Raw genomic sequence first — 24,084 nt, forward strand, 5'->3', positions numbered from 1 at the left:
CCGGATCAATAAGCAGTATCAGTAAGAGCTGTAGCACCGTTAAAGCACCGGATCAATAAGCAGTATCAGTAAGAGCTGTAGCACCGTTAAAGCACCGGATCAATAAGCAGTATCAGTAAGAGCTGTAGCACCGTTAAAGCACCGGATCAATAAGCAGTATCAGTAAGAGCTGTAGCACCGTTAAAGCACCGGATCAATAAGCAGTATCAGTAAGTGAGCTGCTTTAGTTTCGATCCCTGTAATTCAGTTAATGATCAGAGTCGTGTCTGAGGAGAAGACGAGTTCTATACAACTCTCCTCTTTTTATACAGATGGTTATTCCTGCCTGAAATCACACTCTCCCAAAAACCAGCACCGAGGAAGCAGTTTACAGACGGACCACCAGAACCCAGCAGAACCTTCTCCTCCTCTTTCTTCTTCTCCTTCACCTCCTCCTTCACCTTCTCCTTCACCTTCTCTTTCTCTTTCTCCTTCACCTCCTCCTTCACCTCCTCCTCCTTCACCTCCTCCTTCACCTCCTCCTCCTTCACCTCCTCCTCCTCCTCCTCTCTGTCTGAGGAAGGAGGAGGATTCTTCTTCTGAACTGACAGTAAACATCAGATGAGCCGTACAGAGGAAGAATATCCCAAATCACTTCTATGATAATCTTCATCATATTTACCATTAACTGACAGCGACACAGTGACAGGGTAGAAACCTATAATGTGGAGGTAAAATACTGTAACTGTAACAGATAAAAGAATAAATCATTCAGAAAATCTAAAACAATTTAAATACCTTGGTTTCTGTATTAGCAGATCAGTTACAGCTGTTTAATTAAAATTAAAATATTTAGAGGTTGTCTGATCCAAACCAGCAGGATAAACTTAAGCAACAGGAATCCTGTGTGTGTGTGTGTGTGTGTGTGTGTGTGGCTTCAGGGATGCGGTGTGTGTCGGCTCTCCTCTCGCCGCTCGCCTTTGTTAACAGTTAATAAGTGATCTCATAAATCAACTGAAGGATTATTTTTGCTCAAGCTCAACAAACTATTGAAGACATTACTTGAGCAGATGATGCATCTGTCACCACACTTCAGTGCCTCTCTGGGCCAAAGCGATGCAATCATTAAACAGCTGACTAAAGTGTGTTGTTAACATGTGGAGAAACGTGACGTAAGCCTCTGCCTTTGGTCTTTGTCCTGTTTGTGCGGCTCGGGTTTATCTCTCGTCATATCTAACACATTTTATGACATTATGAAAATACTTTATCTACTTCATGGACAAGTGTTCATACAGTATGTGTAAGCATGTGTGTTGACAGAAATACTTGTATGGAGGAAAACGTATTGTGAGGATGTTGAATGATGAACAGTGAGTGAACAGGATTGGGTGTAATCGTTGTGCTTTGATATAAAAAGAATAAAGACAGAAAATGTGGAGTGTGTAAGAGAGAGATCAGATCAGCTGGAGGGAACTCTACCTCAGCGACTGCTTGACTTTCTCACAAACAGATGTTTTTGACTCAGACTTTTGTGCCATCTCATCCACAGCTCCTTCATCCAGGATCTTCCTGTTGACACTGTAGCCGGTCCGTCTCCTCTCTGCCATGGCGAACGCTAGCTGCATCGTAAACAGGAGAAAAAAGGTTCGTTTGTTTTGGCAGAAAACTGGTTCCTGTAAAAATGCAGCTGTTACATTTTAAACACTGGTTGTGTTTGTTAGGAAAGACTTAAAATATGTAAAACTAAACTAAACAAATGAATTCTTAATGTTTCATGTTGATTTTAGATCCTTTGTGGTTCATCTCCTAAAGTCTGAAACTCTTGAAACTTTTGCTAATAAATTATAATTACCTTGTGTGTTCCAGCTTTATCAAAAAAAGGTTTTTATTCCAAACTCCAAATGTTTCTGGTGTTTAATAAAATCCAGGAAGCTACTGAAGCCCTGACATTAACCAGGCAGGTTTGTGTAATGTGAAATGAAATGTCTTGTCCTCTGTCCCGATGTCTTTTATCTGTTGTTCTGGTTCAGAGGAAACAGATCCAACTCTGAGTGTCTCTCTGGTCCCGGTTGTGTTGAAAATCTTCCACCTAAACTTCAAAAAAAGTTCACCTAGTGATAAGATGGCACGTCTCCCTTCATTAAGTATTAATCCTGCACATGAGCAGTGGTCCCTGGGCTTCAAGCTGAACCTGCTGTAGAGCTTTGCATCAGATCCAAGAGGCTCCGAATGGTACAGAGCCAAACGCTGTTATTTCCTCTGCAGCAGTTCAGCCGACTGATGAAGGTAAGGTTTAATTTACAGATCCCACACAGAGGATTCTCCGCTCCAGCACGGGATCTTAAGACCTTGAAGAGAAATCTAGATAAGACAAGTGGACACTGTTGTGGAGGGAGGGGGCAAAGTACCAGACTGTTTGGTGCGCACAGCTGGAAACAGAAGTGATAGAAGTTAGAGATGTCATGTGTTTCGTGCTTGTTTTATCATTTACAGAGTGAGTTAGTTTTACTGTCAATCACACTCAGTCAAGACATTTGTGTAGAATGAAACCAACATGTTAGTTTGACTTACAGGTATATACAGTACGGCATGCTACATGAACACAAAGGAAAAGGTTAATGCTCGTCTGTACTCTCATTTGTTTGGACTGCAGTGCATACAGTGATATATTCATTAGCAGTTAGCGTCTTAGCGCCATCTTATCTGTGTTTTATGTCTTGTATGATTAGATTAGTCGCTGTCTCAGCCTGGTCACAGTTGTTCTTGTTAATTTATGATTACACCACAGGAGAGTGAATGGGAGGCCTGCTTAATCACTGGCAGAACAGATACTGGTTAACTAAGCATGACAAACAATAGGTTTTCTTAAGGGCACAGTGTGTTTTCATTCCTTACCCACCTTTGTCTTGTTTCCTTCTTACAAAAGCAGCTGTCATTTTCACTGATCTCCACTTTGTTGTGATGTGGAGACTCCATCAGTCACAGTCGATCCACACTCATCTGAAATGCTGTCAGCTGGTTGTAATTCGACATTTCTGCTGCTTGTTGGAATAATGTTTGATGAACAGCATTTGTGACTGAGGCTGCAACTTTAAATAAAAAATCTCTCCAAAATCCTTGATTTGTCCGACCAACAGTCCAAAGCTTAAAAGTCAATTTACAATGATACAATGCAGAGGAAGCAATAAATCTTTAAACATGATAAGCTGATTGGCACTCCCTCAATATATTACTTAATACTGATTAATAAGAGCAGATTAATCTGAGAGGATCTGATCGAAACCTGCCAGAAGCCCAACTGCTGGATCATTCCTGCAGGATCCCAACATGGACAGAATTACTGAGTTTACAATAAAGTGACAATAAGTCACAAGAGAGGGAATTTTTTTGTTGATAAGTTGCCAACTTACAAACTTAAACACTCTCTTGGGTGTTTTGAGTAACAGATAAAATCCTATCTTCATAACTGCTCAGTCGATCGTCAGCTCCCCACTTCCAAACGTGACTGACATCCACTCAAGCTGCCTTCACTAATGAACCATGGAAATCATGAGAGATGGGACACATGCTAGACACTCCCAGTTCACAACCCTCCCCCAAGCAGGATCAGAAATATCCACACAGACAAAATGGCTGAGAAACAGCTTTTTCACACTGTGGACAAGCTGCTGCATCCATGAGATCGATGACTAGTCAACCAGCAGCATGTGAAGCCCCAGTGGCCTAATGGATAAGGCACTGGCCTCCTAAGCCAGGGATTGTGGGTTCGAGTCCCATCTGGGGTGATTTACAGCAGAGTGGCGCAGCGGAAGCGTGCTGGGCCCATAACCCAGAGGTCGATGGATCGAAACCATCCTCTGCTAAGAGTTTTACAGCATGGTTACCTGAAGTACAACTGGTTTGTGCAAACCATCTCAGACTGTACTCAAAGCTACTTTGGGTCCACCCCAAGGCCTCCTACCAGTTGGACGTCTGGAAGACCACCAATGGAAGGAGCCCCAACAACCTCAATGGTCTCCTTTTGACAGAAATAAAATAGCTTATGATAAAATAGCTTTGTAGATGGACTTATTGCACATCAACAGAAGTGGTCCTTAAAACCACAGAGCCCCAGTGGCCTAATGCATAAAACATTGACCTGACCAGCGACTCTGTGAGGACAGCTGAAAATTCTTCTCCGTGGCTTCACTGAATTCCTCCAACACCTGGGTTTTAATGTCCATGGTCACCAGTTGTTTGGCCTGCCAGGTGGAGCACATGAAGCCCCAGTGGCCTAATGGATAAGGCACTGGCCTCCTAAGCCAGGGATTGTGGGTTCGAGTCCCATCTGGGGTGATTTACAGCAGAGTGGCGCAGTGGAAGCGTGCTGGGCCCATAACCCAGAGGTCGATGGATCGAAACCATCCTCTGCTAACAGTTTTACAGTATGGTTACCTGAAGTACAACAGAGTCTTCTGAAATGATTGATGACAAGTGGTTTGCACAATGGTGAAACCATGGTTTCGTGTAAACCATCTCAGATCGTACTCAAAGCTACTTTGGGTCCACCCCAAGGCCTCCTACCAGTTGGACGTCTGGAAGACCTCCAATGGAAGGAGCCCCAACAACCTCAATGGTCTCCTTTTGGTAGAAAGGAGCAGCAACTCTACTCCGAGCTCCCTGTGGATGTCAGAGCTCCTAACACTCTCTAAGGCTGAGCCCAGCCACCCTTCAGAGGAAACTCATCTCAGCCTCTTGTATCCACGATCAGAGAGGAGAGGAGGGAAAAGAAGAAAAGTAGTTAATGTTTACTACTAGCCCTGACCACCATAGCCACAAACAGTTTGGCGTGCCAGACACAGCATGTGAAGCCCCAGTGGCCTAATGGATAAGGCACTAGCCTCCTAAGCCAGGGATTGTGGGTTCGAGTCCCATCTGGGGTGATTTACAGCAGAGTGGCGCAGCGGAAGCGTGCTGGGCCCATAACCCAGAGGTCGATGGATCGAAACCATCCTCTGCTAACAGTTTTACAGTATGGTTACCTGAACTACAACTGGTTCGTGGACTGTTAGCAGAGGATGGTTTCGATCCACTGCTAACAGTTTTACAGTATGGTTACCTGAACTACAACTGGTTCGTGTAAACCATCTCAGATCGTACTCAAAGCTACTTTGGGTCCACCCCAAGGCCTCCTACCAGTTGGACGTCTGGAAGACCTCCAATGGAAGGAGCCCCAACAACCTCAATGGTCTCCTTTTGGTAGAAAGGAGCAGCAGCTCTACTCCGAGCTCCCTGTGGATGTCAGAGCTCCTAACACTCTTTAAGGCTGAGCCCAGCCACCCTTCAGAGGAAACTCATCTCAGCCTCTTGTATCCACGATCAGAGAGGAGAGGAGGGAAAAGAAGAAAAGTAGTTAATGTTTGTTGAGGTTCTTCTGAATCAAACTTTTGCACCTCCCATCCTGTTGCTTTGTGGTGGAACTCTATATGTTAACACAAATGGTCAGAGGGCAGAATGTGACCAGTTGGACGTCTGGAAGACCACCAATGGAAGGAGCCCCAACAACCTCAATGGTCTCCTTTTGACAGAAATAAAATAGCTTATGATAAAATTGCTTTGTAGAGGAACTTATTGCACATCAACAGAAGTGGTCCTTAAAACCTCAGCGCCCCAGTGGCCTAATGCATAAAGCATTGACCTGACCACGACTCTGTGAGGACAGCTGAAAATTCTTCTCCGTGGCTTCACTGAATTCCTCCAACACCTGGGTTTTAATGTCCATGGTCACCAGTTCTTTGGCCTGCCAGGTGGAGCACATGAAGCCCCAGTGGCCTAATGGATAAGGCACTGGCCTCCTAAGCCAGGGATTGTGGGTTCGAGTCCCATCTGGGGTGATTTACAGCAGAGTGGCGCAGCGGAAGCGTGCTGGGCCCATAACCCAGAGGTCGATGGATCGAAACCATCCTCTGCTAACCATTTTACAGCATGGTTACCTGAAGTACAACAGAGTCTTCTGAAATGATCGATGACAAGTGGTTTGCACAAACCATTTCAGATTGTACTCAAAGCTACTTTGGGTCCACCCCAAGGCCTCCTACCAGTTGGACGTCTGGAAGACCTCCAATGGAAGGAGCCCCAACAACCTCAATGGTCTCCTTTTGACAGAAAGTATGTAAATCTTTCAGTCACTACCCAAAGCTCATGACTGTAGGTGAGGGACGGAACAAATATCGACTGATTGTGTTTCTCATGCTGTTGTTTTGTAGAGGAACTTATTGCACATCAACAGAACTGGTCCTTACAAGAGTGAGGATCCTAATCCTAATGGATAAAGCACTGGCCTGTTAAACCAGGGACTATGTGAGGCAAGAAGTTCTTCTCCATGGCCTCCTTGAATTTCTCCTACATCCGGGTTTTACAGCCCTGACCACCATAGCCACAAACAGTTTGGCGTGCCAGGCGCAGCATGTGAAGCCCCAGTGGCCTAATGGATAAGGCACTAGCCTCCTAAGCCAGGGATTGTGGGTTCAAGTCCCATCTGGGGTGATTTACAGCAGAGTGGCGCAGCGGAAGCGTGCTGGGCCCATAACCCAGAGGTCGATGGATCGAAACCATCCTCTGCTAACAGTTTTACAGTATGGTTACCTGAACTACAACTGGTTCGTGTAAACCATCTCAGATCGTACTCAAAGCTACTTTGGGTCCACCCCAAGGCCTCCTACCAGTTGGACGTCTGGAAGACCTCCAATGGAAGGAGCCCCAACAACCTCAATGGTCTCCTTTTGGTAGAAAGGAGCAGCAGCTCTACTCCGAGCTCCCTGTGGATGTCAGAGCTCCTAACACTCTCTAAGGCTGAGCCCAGCCACCCTTCAGAGGAAACTCATCTCAGCCTCTTGTATCCACGATCAGAGAGGAGAGGAGGGAAAAGAAGAAAAGTAGTTAATGTTTGTTGAGGTTCTTCTGAATCAAACTTTTGCACCTCCCATCCTGTTGCTTTGTGGTGGAACTCTATATGTTAACACAAATGGTCAGAGGGCAGAATGTGACCAGTTGGACGTCTGGAAGACCACCAATGGAAGGAGCCCCAACAACCTCAATGGTCTCCTTTTGACAGAAATAAAATAGCTTATGATAAAATTGCTTTGTAGAGGAACTTATTGCACATCAACAGAAGTGGTCCTTAAAACCTCAGCGCCCCAGTGGCCTAATGCATAAAGCATTGACCTGACCACGACTCTGTGAGGACAGCTGAAAATTCTTCTCCGTGGCTTCACTGAATTCCTCCAACACCTGGGTTTTAATGTCCATGGCCAACAGTTTTACAGCATGGTTACCTGAACTACAACTGGTTCGTGTAAACCATCTCAGACTGTACTCAAAGCTACTTTGGGTCCACCCCAAGGCCTCCTACCAGTTGGATGTCTGGAAGACCACCAATGGAAGGAGCCCCAACAACCTCAATGGTCTCCTTTTGACAGAAAGGATCTTTATCTTTCAGTCACTACCCAAAGCTCATGACTGTAGGTGAGGGACGGAACAAAAATCGACTGATTGTGTTTCTCATGCTGTTGTTTTGTAGAGGAACTTATTGCACATCAACAGAAGTGCTCCTTACAAGAGCTCCAGTGGCCTAATGGATAAAGCACTGGCCTGTTAAACCAGGGACTATGTGAGGCCAGAAGTTCTTCTCCATGGCCTCCTTGAATTTCTCCTACATCCGGGTTTTACAGCCATGACCACCATAGCCACAAACACTTTGGCGTGCCAGGAGCAGCATGTGAAGCCCCAGTGGCCTAATGGATAAGGCACTGGCCTCCTAAGCCAGGGATTGTGGGTTCGAGTCCCATCTGGGGTGATTTACAGCAGAGTGGCGCAGCGGAAGCGTGCTGGGCCCATAACCCAGAGGTCGATGGATCGAAACCATCCTCTGCTAACAGTTTTACACCATGGTTACCTGAAGTACAACTGGTTTGTGCAAACCATCTCAGACTGTACTCAAAGCTACTTTGGGTCCACCCAAAGGCCTCCTACCAGTTGGACGTCTGAAAGACCTCCAATGGAAGGAGCCCCAACAACCTCAATGGTCTCCTTTTGGTAGAAAGGGGCAGCAGCTCTACTCCGAGCTCCCTGTGGATGTCAGACCTCCTAACACTCTCTAAGGCTGAGCCCAGCCACCCTTCAGAGGAAACTCATCTCAGCCTCTTGTGTCCATGATCAGAGAGGAGAGGAGGGAAAAGAAGAAAAGTAGTTAATGTTTGTTGAGGTTCTTCTGAATCAAACTTTTGCACCTCCCATCCTGTTGCTTTGTGGTGGAACTCTATATGTTAACACAAATGGTCAGAGGGCAGAATGTGAAGCCACAATGGAGCTGCTGGCTTTCTAAGCCAGGGATTGTCATTGTAGTGACTGACAACAGAGTGGGGCAGTGGATGCGTGCTGTGGGAGCTGTGCGTCCCTGAATGCATCTTTAAAACTTCCCGATTAACTCTGATGCTCTATTGTCTATCGAGTGTGTAGCTTCATTTCCTGACTTTACATCAACTTTCTGATACAACGACCAACATGTTTTCTCTGTCTTGCTTTTGTCCGCACATTTTTTTTTAAAACACTTGTTTTAAAGTTATGTTTAGGTTTCCAGTATTTTCTCACTTCATGTAATCAGTCGCGGGGCTGCAGGTCGTGTGAGTTTTCAGGGAGGAGAGTTTTTGAACTGCTTTAAGATCTCTGAATGTGGCCTCTGTTTGCTCTGAAGCTCTTAAACAGTACAGACCAGTTTGATTGAATTTAAACCCTAGAGCAGTTAAGCAGTGGATTTCTATGAATTGTGAACTATAACACTGTGTTCATCTCCTTAGTAATGACACACGTCTGGTAACGAGATAACTGGTTGTTGTTTATGAGGCCAATAAAAGGGAGGGATCAATTATGACTAATATTAATTTAATCAGTCGTCCAGTCACTCTTATCAATAATGACGCAGCTCTTATATTGGATCTCTATGACAAACAATAACTGAAACATTTTTGGCAGTGTATTTTTAAAATCTGTATCGTGTATTAAATTGTTCTCATTATTTATTTTTTATTTTTGACACTGATGTTCTTTCTGGTGTAAATGGCAGCACAGTTTTATTAACCAACACCGAGCATTCAGCGAGGGAACTGAAGGAAGGAAGAAACCAGAAAGCCAGTGAAACATTAAAAACAGAATCCTGACAAAATAAAAGCTCCACTTCCTGTTTCAGTCCTTCCAACAGAGACAGATTGTGAGAGGTGAGTTTTGTCTATTTTTGTCTATTACTGTAAGAAACAACTCATAACAAACATCACTGGATAATTCATTTTTATATTATATGATAAATATATAAATCATATATATTGTATAGAAACTACAATGTGCAGTAAACTATAATGTCCATCCTAACATATAACACAGATGGATTATTGTTTAATTTGTTGTCTCATGGTTTATTCTATAACCAAAGTTGATTCCCACATTAATCATTAACATTGTTTTTCCCTCTTGTTTCTTGTTATAGTTGACATCATTGTACAGTTTCACATTAAGCAGACAGGAGACATCATGTCCATTCACTTCTTAAGCTTTTGATAGTCTTCATACTGTTTCTGGATAGGAAACCTATACTATTGTTATATGTTGATCGTTATAAATCAAGTTAGAAATAATTATATTTCTGCTATTAAAAACAGTGCAAAAGACTAAATTCTCTTGCTGCAGCTGAATAATAATGAGAAACTGTTGAGGGTGGGGCAGCCACATATTTCTCTGTCTCTGCAATACTGCCTGTCTCCATCACCTGCTGCAACCTGTACAAACCCCTGCCATTGTTATTTAATCCAGAACAAGGAAGGACGGAGACGATGACGTCACAATGAAAACAAAGATATCTCCCATTAACAGGATGAAGCTGCATGAGTCAGTGATGATTTATTTTTCTTTTACCATGTCATTGTGCAACTGCTGGTCCAGTGTCACTGTGGAGACGGAGCAGCAGTGTTTCACATTCACATCTGATCCCTGCTGCTCATGTCTTCATGTCTCCATCAGTTTTAACATGGAAGCCCCAGTGGATAATGGATAAGGAACTGGTCTCTTTGTAGGTTCAAGTCAACCTCAGGGGTTTCTGTCTGTCCTCTTGTTGACGTCACTGTGATTCACACCAGAGCTTCAACATTCACTTGGGTCGGAGATGATTTCCTGAGAAGAGATAATGACAATTTATATAAACATTTAAATATATTGAAAGTTATTTTTAACTTAATACTCCACTGATTTAACATTTAATTCGAATGAGAACTGAGATATCTTCTGTTTTATACTACAGATTCTTCTTCTCTGTCAGAACCTGCCGCCTACATTACCCACAATGCAACTTGACCCCTGCCAGTTCAGTTGGAGATTCAAGTAATGAGGAGCAGGATACAGAGGTGTGGTAAATTCGCTTTTCTCATCTCCATCTGTGTGTCTCCATTTCTTCAATTTAAAAACTGTGTTTAAAACACATTTAAAAACTTGTAGCTACGATGAAAACGGACTCAGCTGACATCACAGGCTCAGTGGTAGTGTTCCTGTCAGACCTGTGAACTGACTGATGTGTAAAACCACTGAAGTTCCACTTTAATGTGCCGCTGTGGAAAACTCTTGTTCAGAAAACAGACAAAAGACTAATTTCTGACAAATAAGAAAAAGTCAAAATGACAATAATGATAAAACTGATTTAAACTCTCAGTGTGTTTACAGAGGAACTTGAATGTGAGACGGTGCAGACCTCCAGAGGCCGGGGCGAGGTGCTGAGGTGGCGCTGGACGGCGTGGTGGACTGATGGGAAGAGTCGGGAGCGTGGAAGGATGTCTGGAACACAATCCTGAGTCTGGAGCTGAGATAAAACTCTCTCTGTCCACACACACACAGAAACTCACAGGATCACACTCACGTTTTAAAGTCCCACGTGTTGAATCTGATGCACAGGGAAATATTTTGCAATGCACAAACTATAAGAACAGAATGATGGAAACATCTGCAAGTGAGTGTGTGAATGAGTGTGTGTGTGTGTGTGTGTGTGTGTGTGTGTGTGTGTGTGTGTGAGAGGAGGAGAGTCACATGTATAACAGATAAGTATGAAACATGAAGCTGACCTGTGCACGCTGCCAGAAACACACCAACGCCTTGGACCTCAAAGTCATCTACAACCTGATTAATGAGAGAGAGAGAGAGAGAGAGACAGACACACACACAGACACACACACACACAGACACACACACACACAGACACACACACACACACACACACACACACACACAGACACACACACAGAGAGACACACAGACACACACACACACAGAAACACACACACAAACAAATACAAACACAAACACACAAATACTGATGAATTAATTTTTTTTCTTCTTTTATGATTAAGGTCAAAGACGAAGACGAGATATCAAAGTCATCAGTGCAACTGGTGTGTGTGTGTGTGTGTGTGTGTGTGTGTGTGTGTGTGTGTGTGTGTGTGGCCACAGTTAGAGGGTGTGTATGTTTCATTATCTAGCATGCATTACAGGACATGGAGTCTGGTCTCGTCTTACATAATCATTTCTCTGGAATGCCTTTGATCAGCAGACAGGAGCCGGTGTCTCAGCCAATCACTGACCAGCTTTTAAGGAGTAAAAACCTGCAGGTTTAGGTCTGAGAGCGAGGCTTATATCGTTCAAATAAAATATGAATTATAAAAATCTAAATCCTCATGCTACATCAACATTTGGACTTTTAAGTGAAAACTGCAGAACAACAAATCAAGATCACATGTATCTTTGAATAACTATGTGATAACTTGGTACATTTTAATTCTGACTAATTGGGGTTAAATTATTTAATTATTATTATTGTGTGTTAAATTCGTGCTGGATGAGAGAGAATCTAGTAGGTAGTGAGTGTGAGAGACAAAGAAAAGACGCCTAACGAGTTCCACACCAAAACTAAAGAATGAAAATAGTTCTTTTTAATTCAACCACAGTGTAACTAAAGATGTACGTCCACATATCGTTCCAGCCACTTCTCTGTCCTCACCTTGCAAAGTGCCGTCATGGCCGCAGAGTCCATGAAGTTGACCGAGCTGAGATCAAGGACCAGGCAGTGGGTGTGTGTCGGAGTCTGGGTGGAGGAGGAGGAAGGAGCAGTGTGGACTGGAGCTGGGTTGTTGTTCTGATGACGACGCACTGTCTGGATGTGAGAGGGAAAAATAAAGAGGAGACGTTAGACGTGAGAATTTCTTAGTGAGATTTTTCTATTTCAACCAGAGATCCCAGCTGAGAGCTCAGGTACACACACACCTGTTAGATCACCTGTGTGTGTGTGTGTGTGTGTGTGTGTGTGTGTGTGTGTGTGTGTGTGTGTGTGTGTGTGTGTCACCTCTCTGATCTCTGTGAAGACCAGCTCAGAGTTGGCAAAGTAAAGTGGAGTGGAGCAGGAGAGGATCGTGACCCCAGGAACTTGTTCTGCCTGATGAAGAGAGACAGAGTTAAAGTTCGTCCAGCAGACGATCCCACTGCTGTTACAGCTCCTCATGTCTTTATATCACTGGGCACATTTATTCTCACGTCGTATCAAAAACTCAAACTCTTTATTATTTTATATAATGCCTCAGTCAGTCAGTCAGAGCGGCAGCCATATTGTTTTCAGGTTGTCCGTCCGTCTCATTCTCGTGGACACGATATTTCAGAAACACCTTGAAGGAACTTCTTCAGATTTGGCTCAAACATTCACTAATACTGAAGGATGAACTGATGAGATTTTGTTGGCTAAAGGTCAAAGGTCATGGTGACCTGAGAAAACAAATGGTTAGTATTTATAAAGATAGATTTTTACTGATGACACTAATGCTGGTGACTCTGCTAAGTGTATTTCTGATCGCTTGTTTTAACTGTTGCCTTGTTTAAAGCACCTGTTCTCTATAAATAAAGATTCTTATTATGATTATATGATTATAAAACAAGAGTGTGCTGCGCTCCAGATCAAGGGGGAGGGGATTGTTTTATCATTTCTGTTCATTAGACTCATGGAACATACAAGGAACCAGTTTGATAGATAATGAACATGACAAGAAACTTTAACTAATGATGCGTTCAGTGTTGCATCAGAGAAAGTAGGAAAGAAAGAATTTACACAGGATGGAGGAGCTTGCTGCTGCAGACGACATCATCACTAATGCATGATGGGTACTTGACAAACTGCGGAGGGGAGTTGCGTCAGTGTAACAGAGTGAGAGAGAGTCAGGGGGAGGGAACAGAGCGGGAGACGTGGACAGACTGAGCCCTCGGTGACGGGGTGGTGTTCTGATTGGCGACAGACGGAGAGTTTCAGCCAGGATTTATTTTGAGTGTGTTCTGGCTGCGTGACAAAACACACTGACCTTCAATGGAGAATTTAGAGTGTCAGTAGGTGTCAGTTTACACCGTGAGGACACAGTGACTCACAGCCTGCAGAAACCTGTGTGTACAAACAGCTACTGAAATATTTAGTCAGTTAAAACCACTTCCAAACATGTTTTAATACTGAAACTCTTATTTTGAAATGTTTTTCCATCCTGTGACAAAAACTGGAACGTATTCAGACTGACACTGATCCTGCACTGTGCTGTGATCTGTGCTGGGGGGGGGGTTAATGTGCATATATGAGACGAGCTGTGGAGGATTCATTAGTGACGGTGTTTTACATTGGTCGGCTCAGTCAGTGTGATTCATCTCTAACAATCAGTGAAGCATCAGCAGAGTCGACCCTGAGCTTATGAGAGGTGAAGAATGACTTGCTGCTCAATTATCAGACATTCCATTATTACATTCACAGTCATTCATCATGTTGTAGTTGAATGAGTCAGACACACTTTAGTCTTTAGACACTGCAGAAGATTTATGCAGGGAAAGTGTTTGGCCACTGTCCTATATCTCCTTTCCATACCAACATATTAATAAGGACGTGTTTTATAGCAGTCATTTCATCTGTTTTATAATCTGTGTTTTTATAATGTTTTATACTGTTTCTTATTATGTTTTTAACCTTTATTTCTATGCTTCTTTTATTTCTGTTGAGCACATTGAAAGACGTGTGTGATAATGTGCTGTAATAAATGTGTTAGTACAGTTCTATAGTAACATCAACACTTTAGCCTGATGGAAGCACAAGATTAATATTCTCTGATTCAGTTACAGCTGCACGTCTGACTTGAGTTCGGTATGAAACGTTTATATCTTTTAATAAGTTTGGTAAAAAAGTTTTGTGACTCAGCTGCAGGAGGATATAACGAGCGGGTGGAGGAGGGACACGGGAGACTTTCATAGTGAGGAGGCAGGTAAAAATAGAACCAACAGATTGGTTTCAGCCCAGGATTCATTTTTGTTTTTGTTGTGACTGTGGTGTATTAACGACCATGAATGACAGATGGATTCAAGGGGAGAGTAGCAGGTTTTGGATTTGTGACAGAGCTGCAGACTTCAAAGTTCAGATAATCTGCTGCTTGTTTAGAGTGAGACTGATCTTCTCATCCACGTCTGGAAAGAAAACAAATAAATAAAGTGTTTTTACTGAATACAGGCATTTAACTTCTTCATATGTCAAGTGACTTAAAGTTCCTCTCATGGCCACTAGATTCTGGTTCCAATCACAGGCTGTAAATAAAGATGGACGACGCCTCTGTGACGTCACCCACACGTTTGTGAGTGAGCTGCTCCACCGTTACCATCTTGGCGGTGTCTGACTCCGCCCCTAACTCCAAGCTAATTCAAATATGTTCAAAGAGGAGGGGTGCGGGTGGAGCTGAGACTTCGGTGCATGTCGGATTAATAACTGACTAGCGTATTCTTCCATTAGCATCGTTAGCACAGCTGGGCCTCTTGGTCAAAGGCTACCCCAAGGCTATTTCATTTGCTGGCTGTTTAGCAAGTTAACAAGCTAAGCTAACAAGCAAGGTATGGTGAGGGCAGACACCGGCATGCACCTGTCACTCAAAGAGGCCACACCCTCAATCCTCCATAACTTTAGTCCTTAATAAAATGGCGTCAATTAAAGAGGTAATCAAGAACCTGATGGTCACTGTGGACACGGAGAAACTTCCTGTATTCAGGTTAAAACCTCATTCATACAGTCGACTTCAGGTTAATGGATGAATCTTCTGCATGTTCACATTGTTTTGAAAGTTATTTAAAAGCTCCGACACCAAGTTTCTCTCCCTCACCATGACAACGGAGCAGGGACAGCTTGTTGGATTATGTTTTTATGTTTCATGTAATTTCCCCGATTACTTTAGAGAATTAAACTTTACTCGACTTACCATCAATAACACCAAACTTTAATCACACCGTCAGAGAGACGGAGTTTACCTGAGTGTAGAGTCCCACGTCTCCGTAACAGTCTGTACCAGGAACTCGACCCAGAACAGCAGTGGAGGAGCTGAGAGACGAGGACAAGAAGAAAGACAGGAGAGACGGAGGGAATATTAATGAGAGCTGGTCTGACTGGGAGACGAGTGAGAGGAGGAAGGAAATAAGAAACTTTAACGTGTGAATAAAGGTGAAGAAATGAGCTGATGAATAAATAAACGAAGACAAACCAACATAATATCACTGCAACACACTCCCGCTCTGTCATAATCATTCATTCGTTAACTTGATTATCTCTTTAAACCAATAAACATGGAGAATGATCATTGATGATTATTAGCAGCCATAAAAACCATTGTTAAATTAATTGTGATGCCTTCATGTTTGTTCCTGAAGATTAAACCGAGTTTAAACCAAGTTTTCCCTTAAACCCGTTTCCTGCCGCAAAGATCATTGTGTCCTCTTTGTTTTTTCTTTTTGTCTGTTTTATATCATCTTGCCTGAAAGTACAAACCTAAAACAATCATTTTATTTTCATTAAATAAACTTTACTCTTGAAATTTCAGATTTTTTTCCTCAACGTGGCACAAATATCCCGTCATGAAATACAAATATCAATGTAATTGGTCCATTATTTCCAGGGGTAAATGATTGGTAATTTAAATTAAATTTCTATTTAATTTTAGCCAATATCAGTATCTGCAGAAGCCAATCAGTTTTGAGATTTTTAAAGTGAGAAATCTCGGTAAGAAATAATGATGACAGAGATTTCCATCAGTGTGGTCGATGGGAGGACAACTGAAGAGAGCATGTGGATAATGTCAGAACTGTCGGTTCATCTGTCGCTGCTGTGAGAGAATCATGACGTCCGACATGAAGTCAAACCCAATATGTGAAATGTGAACACAGGAAGCAGCAGCTCATTAGTCTATGGTGATAATCAACATTAGATTTACTGATGTACAGTGATACTGACTGTTGTGTCCTGTAGATGAGTGCGAGCAGAGAGAAGACCACGGCCACGGCCAGACCCAGGTCAAGGTTAAAGGTCAACGTGGAGATCAGCGACACCACCCAGACCAGCTGAAAGAGAGAGGGGGGGGGGTCTGTGATGAGAGGAAGATCCTGTTGGTAACCAGGTATCTGTCAGGTGTGTGTGTGTGTGTGTGTCCCACCAGGTCTAATCTGCCAGACTTCCAGAGCACACACACGTCTTTGAACTGAGCCAGTATCCCCTGCAGGTTCACCACAATGATCACTGCCAACACTGCCTGAGACACAGAGCAAGGCATCACTGACGGTGAGTCTCCTGCAGCTGAGGACGACTTCACTCACAGCTTCTGTTATTCTGTCTATATGAGGTTTGTTCTATTGTGCACCATGTGACCTGAGACTGGTTTCTCACTTCAGTGTCACTTGTGAGTGAGATGCTGCTGATTAACAACAAACATAAATGACTGATCTCAGGTGAACTTTACCTTTGGCAGCTTCTCAAAGAGATGACCGATCTTCAACAAGATGGTCAGAATCATCAGAGCTGAGACCAAACCTGCCGTCTGAGACAGGAGGTGAAGACATGACAGGAGAAGCAAGAAACGACTCAGGAGTGATATCATGGAGTCTATACGTTGTTTTCATACAGTCTTTAACATATAACAAAGGTAGTCTGCAGTGATGGACTGAAAAACAACATGAATTTCACATGTGCAAAATCACATTTGGACACGTGATCATTTGTAACGTAGTAGAAAATGAAAATACTCCAGTAAAGTAGAAATACTTCAGAATTGTACTTAGTTACTTTCCACTACAGGTGGTTTTGGGTTCTTCCATACCTGAGATTTGACACCAATGCTGTCCTGGACCATGCTGCGAGAGAAGGAGCAGCTGACGGCGAAGCACTGAAACATTCCTCCGATGGTGTTACACAGACCCAGAGCCAGCAGGTCCTGAGGCCGAGACACAGGAGACACCTGGTGAACTGTGTGAACTGAAGCTGTGGACCTCTGTGTCCCACTGCAGTCACTCTTTCATAGGAGCTGTACAATGCATGTTTGATTAGAGCATGTTCAGAGCTCCCTGCAGCAGCTTCGTCTGTGAGAGCTGTGGTCGTCCCTCTGAACTGCAGTCTGTCAAGCTCATTAACCTCTATCAGCAATCAATACAAACACACCGCAGCTCTTCAATCACTTCAACTAAAATAACACAATGAAGTCGGATTTCAATAATACGAGTAAGCTACAGCTGCTCAGTGTTTCACACCGTTGTGTTTGACTGAAGAACAGTCAGCTGTAATATTTGTGCCTCAGGAGCGTCATGGAGAACACGTCATCAGAGATGTGTGACAGCAATACGTCCAGGATATTTCTCCTTTACTTTAAAACGGATGCAGACACTAAAGGATTAATGCTCCTTGTACGTACGGATGGTTTCATTCTCAACTTAAAGCAGCTTCTCTCACTTTCTGAATCGTTGGTCATTTCATTTCTAAATCTGGTTTGTTTCCTGCAGATTTTGTTCTTATGCATCTGCACCAGTTCAATCCACCACTAACTGATGAAACTAAGGTTAGCTTGCTAATATATGACATACATTAGAGAATGACAGATGTCTACAGGTGACATGTTTTGTGTGTAACATGAGGGAGATTTGAATTTACGTTTCACAAAAATAAAATAATATACATCAATACCGTTTCACTAAACGACAGACTAACGGTTGTTAGAATAATCAGACATTTGCAACTCTACGCTGCACGACTGGCTCTGAAACACATCTGCTTCTATGTAAGTACATGTGAATAAAGTCATACATAATTTACAAAGGATTATTATTATTATTATCATTATTATTCTTGACAGGGAAGTCCGAACATATGCTGGCCTCCTTTTGATGTTGCACTGTTTTCTATTCTATGGTTTTTGCTGGAAGTGATTTTTTACAGTTTTGTTTGTTTAAATTTTCCCAACTTGTTTTTGGAGGTATTTCCAGGCTGAAAATAAATTTTAATTTCAAATTTAAAACGGTTAAAAACAAATAATATTCACTTTCCTACCTTTTTTTTCTCCAACCATTCAAAAAGCAACAAAAGCTGAGTTAAAGCTGCCGTGGCTGTACCTGACCGGGGTCCACCTGGTAGCCATGTTTGTGGGCGAACACTGAGCCCATGGCTGAGAGGAAACTGAAGCCAACCAGAGCCACAGACAGAGCGGGAAGGAACAGCTCTCTGGCCTGAGACAGAGAGGGGAGCACCGGGGGAGACAAGCTGGAGAGGAGGAGGAAGGAAACGACAGGATGGTCAACATAATAACTAACTGATCATTCAAAGAAAATAAATGAAATATACAATATCACAAAGAATTATGACCAATAATTTCAGTTGAATCCTCTCATGAATTCTCTTGAAGCTGAAACACAGTAAAGTTTATGATGAACAGAGGGCAGAGGAATTGGAGGTTAAAGTGAGACAGAGCTTTAGATCATAATGTCGAGGTGTATTAACTGTTTTCATACAAATACGTTGCTTTGCCAATATACTACACAGTATTTCTGTGCAACTGGTAATAAAATACCATTTACTTTGCATCTTTGATTTCAGAGATCAATGATGTGTTAAAGGTAATGACTTTAATGTATTTTCTTTAAGAGCAGTATTACGTCACGTTCTACCATCATATATAAATCAATAAATTATTTCCATACAGGTTCACCTCATGACTGTCTGCCTCCTCCACTCAGACTGGTTTCAGGTTACATCTGTTTATCCTGAGTCATATACAATATTAACCATTTGTGTGTTTTCTGAGGTCACCTTGACCTTTGACCTTCAGTCACCAAAATCTAATCAGTCCGTCCTTGAGTCCAAGTGAATGTTTGATCCAAATTAGAAGAAGTTCCGTCAAGGTTTTACTGAGACATCGTGTCCATGAGAATGAGACGGACGGACTGACAACCTGAAAACAAAATGTCTCCTGCTCTGACTGACACGGGGCGGAGGAATAAAAGTCGACAAAAAAGTAAAAATAAAACAATAGCATAAAAAATATACATAAAAACAGCTGATTAAACGAGGAGGGAGAACAGACAGGGACAGTTTACTGACCCGCTGGGTATGTGTCCCACCACCTGGACTCTGTGCTGTCCAGTCAGATCCATCTGCACCGACAGGACGGTGCCCAGGACGACCTGTGGGAGAAAAACAATCACCATCATCATCATCATCATCAAATACTGTCTGTCCACAGCTGATGACACACTGCAGGTTGACCTCTGACCTCAGAGTACGTGGAGGAGGTTAAAGGATGATCTGTCATCTGTCTCAGGTTAAACATAAATCATGTTATTTACCAGGTTCAGTCTGTTTTACCGCTGCAGCTCGGTCTCATAATGAACCCAAAATTTTTTACTATTTCAAACGGATAAAACCTGATTTCATTGTAGAGTGGTGAGCAGAGCAACGATTCGCTCAACCCCTCCGTACTGTCCTCTCTCTCCCTATCACACCTGAGATCAGCTCACTGAAGACCATGTTAATGCAGGTCTGAGCAGGTAGGAACAGACTGCATGTATGAAATATGCTTTACCTGGATCTGCGACAGACAAATCTGTCAAGCAGCTGATCCTTTTTTCAGAGCTTCGACTACAGGTGGTGGATATCATCCCTTAACTGTGAGTACACTGGAAAACATTTTTAAAAATTAAAAAAAAAATAATCCAAATTTACAGAAAATAATTAAGTTTTCTAACAGTAATTTTCCAGTTTTTTTAAAGTGTGTACATTAGTCTGTAAAATTACATAAATCATCTGTGAATTAACAGCCAAACTTGTATTTTAAGCATCATGCCAATGATAATGAATTACATTTATTTCCCATTTTTGTAAAGAAAAAAATACTGTATAATTTAAACTGTATTTTTTTCTGCTTTCTTAAATAACACACAAATCTGTGTAAAATGACAGTAATTATCTGTAATTAAAAATTTAGCCTGTTATTGTAAAGGTTAATGTCCATATGAACAATTTAAAGATTCTCTGTAATTTCAGGGTAAACCTTATTAATTTTACATTTATGTGACTTCTACATTCAAACTTTGTGATTCTGGATGAAATGTAACAAACTTTTCAAACATTCAAACTTCAAACAAAACAGTTTGAAGTACTGGAGTGTATCCCAGCATGCACTGGGAGGAAAGCAGGAAAATAGTTTATCACACAATCACTCTCTCTCTCTCTCTCTCTCTCTCACACACACACACACACACACACACACACACACACACAAGTTAGAGTCCTCAGTGAATGAAATGTCATGTCTTTGTTCTAGTGATCAGAGTCCTGGAGGAAACACGAGGAGAACATGCAACACTGCAGGAAAGAACCAGGGTTGAAGCTGAACTCAGGAGCTTCTTGCTGTTCTCTTCCTGCCTGGACTTTACTAGTCTGTGTGTTTGTGCATCATTTACCATGAAAGAAAACAGGACAAATGTGACAATCACCAACACAACTTGTCTATTTTTAATTTGTCAGTTACAGTTGATTGTAAATTGCACACATTATTTAATTCATTCATTCATTCCATTCTTTTGTACACGTCTCCAGTTGATTGTAAATTGTTGAAATTGATGTAGTTTTTTTTTTAAGTATATTTTTTTGGGCTTTTATGCCTTTAATGGACAGCACAGTGGAGAGTGACAGGAAACAGAGAGAGGGGGAATGACATGCAGCGAAAGGCCGTCCGATGCGGGATTTGAACCGGGGTCAACTGCAGCGAGGACTGTAGCCTCTACACATGGGGCGCCTGCTTAAACCACTACGCTACACGACGCCCAATTGATGTAGTTTTAATGTGATCTAGAGATAGATCATTTTGTAATCAATGAACAATGCCAGGAAGCTAGCTGCTAATACTAAAGCTAGCCCCACCCCTCTGTTCTGTTTGTCCCTGTTATTTTCACTAATAAATGGAGGAAAAGAAAAAGCTAATGCTAGCTGCTAATACTAGCAAGCCACCAATTAAAAAAAAAAAGCTAATGATAGCAACATAGCACCTCCACTTGTAATTTTGAAATCTTATAATGAAATTCATTCATCAATGAAAAATGCCAGCTGCTAATGCTAGAGCTAATGAAAATTAATGTCTATATACTGTATGTGCACACATGCATTGCCGCCATGCATACCACTGTTAGTATTATAATTATAATCAATGTATAATAATTGTAGAAGCTAATCCTGATGATAGCTGCTAATGCAAATGCTAGCATGCTAGCCCCGCCCCTCTGTTGTTTGTCCCTGCTTTTTCACTAATAAAGAGAAAAAACAAAAAGCTAATGCTAACGCTAGCTGCTAATGCTAGCAAGCTAGCCCCACCACTTGTTATTTTGCAATCACTTCCTGGTTGGCCCACACCCCCAGTTGCGGCCTTGTCTGAACAGCTTAGCCCCTGGTTCAAAATGATTTTCAGCTTATTAAGTAATGTTCACAAATAATTCCAATATTTGTCGTTGTAAATCAAACTTTGTAAACCGGGAAAATAAATCTGCATGAGAAATTCAAGTTTGTGTATCTGGAAAAAATTGTGCTTGTGGCAAAGAGATTTGTATTTGTTAAGACAGTGTGAATCAAAACTGAAGAAATGATCAGTGGTGAGGTTCAACAAAGACACAGGGAAAGAAGAAAAGCTTTTGTGGACGTCTGTGTTCAGAGACAAAGAGCAGGAAACTGTAAAACTCAGTGAGCAACATTCCCAGTGTGAGACACTGACAAGTACAAAGTTTGATCTCGTCACTTCAGTGTCACTGTGGGAACTTTTGACCAGAGTTTTACAGTTTTCTTCTCTGTATCACGACACAGATGTTGACAAATCCATTTACAGTGTCTTTGTTCAACCTCAACACTGATCATTGTTGAGTTCTGATTCAGACTTTCAACAAATACAAATCTCTTTGACACAAGTGCAATTGTTTCACATACACAAACTTGAATTTCTCCTGCAGATTTTACAGGTTGATTTACAAACTACAAACATTGGAATTATTGGTGAACATCACTTTACAAGCTCAAAATAATTTTGAGCCTAATCTGAGCCGAGGTACATATAGCTACAGCCAACAACAGTTTTGTTTTTAAACAATACACATCTCTCAGCATAAAACAGACTGTTACACCATGTTACATTTACATGGTCGTTTACTATTGGTAGAGCTTTGGTCAGTGAAGTGATAAACAGTTGTTACTGAGTAGTTCCTCATTACTCCATCATTATATCACAATAAGTTCCTTAACAAATCAGACACAGCAAGTTTCAAAACAAGTATTTTAATTGTATTCAAGCCAAATATATTAATAATCACATCCACATTGTTTTCTGATGCATTCCATATGACGACAATTTAAATGTAAACAATATTTTAACTCATCTTAAACGTTAGACTATGATCGTGTGGAAATGCAATCACACAAAATACAAACTGCTGTTAACATAAATTAACAATCGTTTTAACTAATTTTGTAGTTTAAGTCAACCTTTTTAAACCTGTAAAATTAATCTGCATGAAATTTAAGTTTGTGCATGTGAGGGGAGAGAAAAATAATTCAGGCTTTAATACAAATCTCTTCTACACATTCTTAATTTTTCCACATGCAGATTTATTTTACAGGTTAACAAATGTTGATTTACATCTACAAACATTGGAATTACTTGTTAACGTCAATTTACAAGCTCAGATTTATTTTGACCCTAAATACACGTATAGGGTTGAGTAATGCACATGACTTACCCTTTCCTGCTGGTTTCCTCAAAGTCTGGTTCTGGCTCGAGGTGGATTCTGCCATCCCTATGAAAACACACGGAAAAATAAGACTTAAGCAGCTCCTCTTTTGAAATGTTTTTGAAGCGTTCTAAGGACTTCAGAACATAAAAGATCTATCAATCATCCAATTAAACCTCATTTAGCATATACTGTAATAAAAACAAGACTTTATGAATAAATCTGAACAAATGATACATGTAAAAAATTTTCTATTAGAGATTCCTTCCTTTTATTTATATACAAACACACACACACGGTGAGGCAACACAAAGACACTGAAAGAGGAAGAGCTTCTGTCAACATCTGAACACATACCAAGCACAAAACTGTAAAACATGGTGCTCCAAATTTCCTACAACCTTGTGACATCATATACTTGCAGATTTATGAAGGCAAGGGGATACTGCATGACATGGGTGGTCCTTGACAGGATACAGCAGCATGAGGATGGGATGATGACATCACAAAGGCAGACTCAGAAATTGAGGTTTATTGCCAGGTAGGTTTTAACTTACAAGATATTTATATGATATTTTCTTTTATTAAAAAAAAAAGTTAATACTGCAACACTCAAATATAAATATTAAAAACACACACACACACACACACACACTATATAATCCAACAAATATGGATATACTATAAAATACATAACAAGTATAGGCAGTGGTATATTCATTGTTAAGAATCAGCAGTATGAACATGTTTACACTGTGGGTCTGATTTAATCACAGTGGTAAAGTCTTACTGTTAAAAGTGAATGACAGCATGTTACTCACCTGGACCCTCCTCACTGTGTCTGGACTCTCTGCCGTTGGTGAGACAGGTGGAGGCGGTATTGCACCTGTACTGGCTCAGGTCCTGATGAAGACAGAGGGATGATGAAATCTCCTGAGAAATGTAAAGACCTAGTTCACTTTC

The 24,084-nt window shown here is 41.7% G+C and overlaps 2 protein-coding genes and 7 non-coding genes across 10 annotated transcripts in view; 7 read left to right on the plus strand and 2 right to left on the minus strand.

Annotated features, from left to right (window-relative positions):
- Positions 1–2,532, minus strand: part of slc26a6.2 (solute carrier family 26 member 6, tandem duplicate 2) — a 14,263-nt gene extending 11,731 nt beyond the window's left edge. Inside the window, exons 1-2 of the mRNA XM_023419979.2 lie at positions 1,832–2,532; positions 1,459–1,598 (exon numbers count right to left, since the gene is read on the minus strand). Coding sequence (XP_023275747.1) covers positions 1,459–1,586 — 128 coding nt within the window. The 5' untranslated portion in view covers positions 1,587–1,598; positions 1,832–2,532. The remainder of the gene's footprint in view (positions 1–1,458; positions 1,599–1,831) is intronic.
- Positions 2,533–3,691: 1,159 nt separating this feature from the next.
- trnar-ccu (transfer RNA arginine (anticodon CCU)) lies at positions 3,692–3,764 on the plus strand. Its single transcript has one exon. It is a non-coding gene; the product is annotated as a tRNA-Arg (tRNA).
- Positions 3,765–4,241: 477 nt separating this feature from the next.
- Positions 4,242–4,314, plus strand: trnar-ccu (transfer RNA arginine (anticodon CCU)). Its single transcript has one exon. It is a non-coding gene; the product is annotated as a tRNA-Arg (tRNA).
- Positions 4,315–4,320: 6 nt separating this feature from the next.
- Positions 4,321–4,392, plus strand: trnam-cau (transfer RNA methionine (anticodon CAU)). Its single transcript has one exon. It is a non-coding gene; the product is annotated as a tRNA-Met (tRNA).
- A 436-nt stretch (positions 4,393–4,828) lies between these two features.
- On the plus strand, positions 4,829–4,901 carry trnar-ccu (transfer RNA arginine (anticodon CCU)). Its single transcript has one exon. It is a non-coding gene; the product is annotated as a tRNA-Arg (tRNA).
- Positions 4,902–5,779: 878 nt separating this feature from the next.
- Positions 5,780–5,852, plus strand: trnar-ccu (transfer RNA arginine (anticodon CCU)). The gene has a single exon. It is a non-coding gene; the product is annotated as a tRNA-Arg (tRNA).
- Positions 5,853–6,431: 579 nt separating this feature from the next.
- Positions 6,432–6,504, plus strand: trnar-ccu (transfer RNA arginine (anticodon CCU)). The gene has a single exon. It is a non-coding gene; the product is annotated as a tRNA-Arg (tRNA).
- Positions 6,505–7,740: 1,236 nt separating this feature from the next.
- On the plus strand, positions 7,741–7,813 carry trnar-ccu (transfer RNA arginine (anticodon CCU)). The gene has a single exon. It is a non-coding gene; the product is annotated as a tRNA-Arg (tRNA).
- A 1,472-nt stretch (positions 7,814–9,285) lies between these two features.
- slc26a6.1 (solute carrier family 26 member 6, tandem duplicate 1) overlaps positions 9,286–24,084 on the minus strand; it is a 25,353-nt gene continuing 10,554 nt past the window's right edge. Inside the window, exons 8-19 of one of the 2 annotated variants that reach the window (XM_087177624.1) lie at positions 19,454–19,536; positions 18,469–18,616; positions 17,187–17,300; positions 16,830–16,907; positions 16,527–16,622; positions 16,328–16,434; positions 15,352–15,421; positions 12,389–12,478; positions 12,047–12,199; positions 11,115–11,169; positions 10,748–10,868; positions 9,286–10,176 (exon numbers count right to left, since the gene is read on the minus strand). In XM_087177624.1, the coding sequence (XP_087033750.1) occupies positions 10,134–10,176; positions 10,748–10,868; positions 11,115–11,169; positions 12,047–12,199; positions 12,389–12,478; positions 15,352–15,421; positions 16,328–16,434; positions 16,527–16,622; positions 16,830–16,907; positions 17,187–17,300; positions 18,469–18,616; positions 19,454–19,536 (1,158 nt within the window). In that variant the 3' untranslated portion in view covers positions 9,286–10,133. Of the gene's footprint in view, positions 10,177–10,747; positions 10,873–11,114; positions 11,170–12,046; positions 12,200–12,388; positions 12,479–15,351; positions 15,422–16,327; positions 16,435–16,526; positions 16,623–16,829; positions 16,908–17,186; positions 17,301–18,468; positions 18,617–19,453; positions 19,537–24,084 lie in introns of both variants that reach the window. The other variant, XM_023419992.2, reaches the window with a different exon arrangement.

Source organism: Seriola lalandi, unplaced genomic scaffold (genome assembly GCF_002814215.2).
Source record: "Seriola lalandi dorsalis isolate HSWRI2012SDOR001 ecotype SW California unplaced genomic scaffold, Sedor1 jcf7180002054615, whole genome shotgun sequence".
Lineage (NCBI taxonomy): Eukaryota > Metazoa > Chordata > Actinopteri > Carangiformes > Carangidae > Seriola > Seriola lalandi.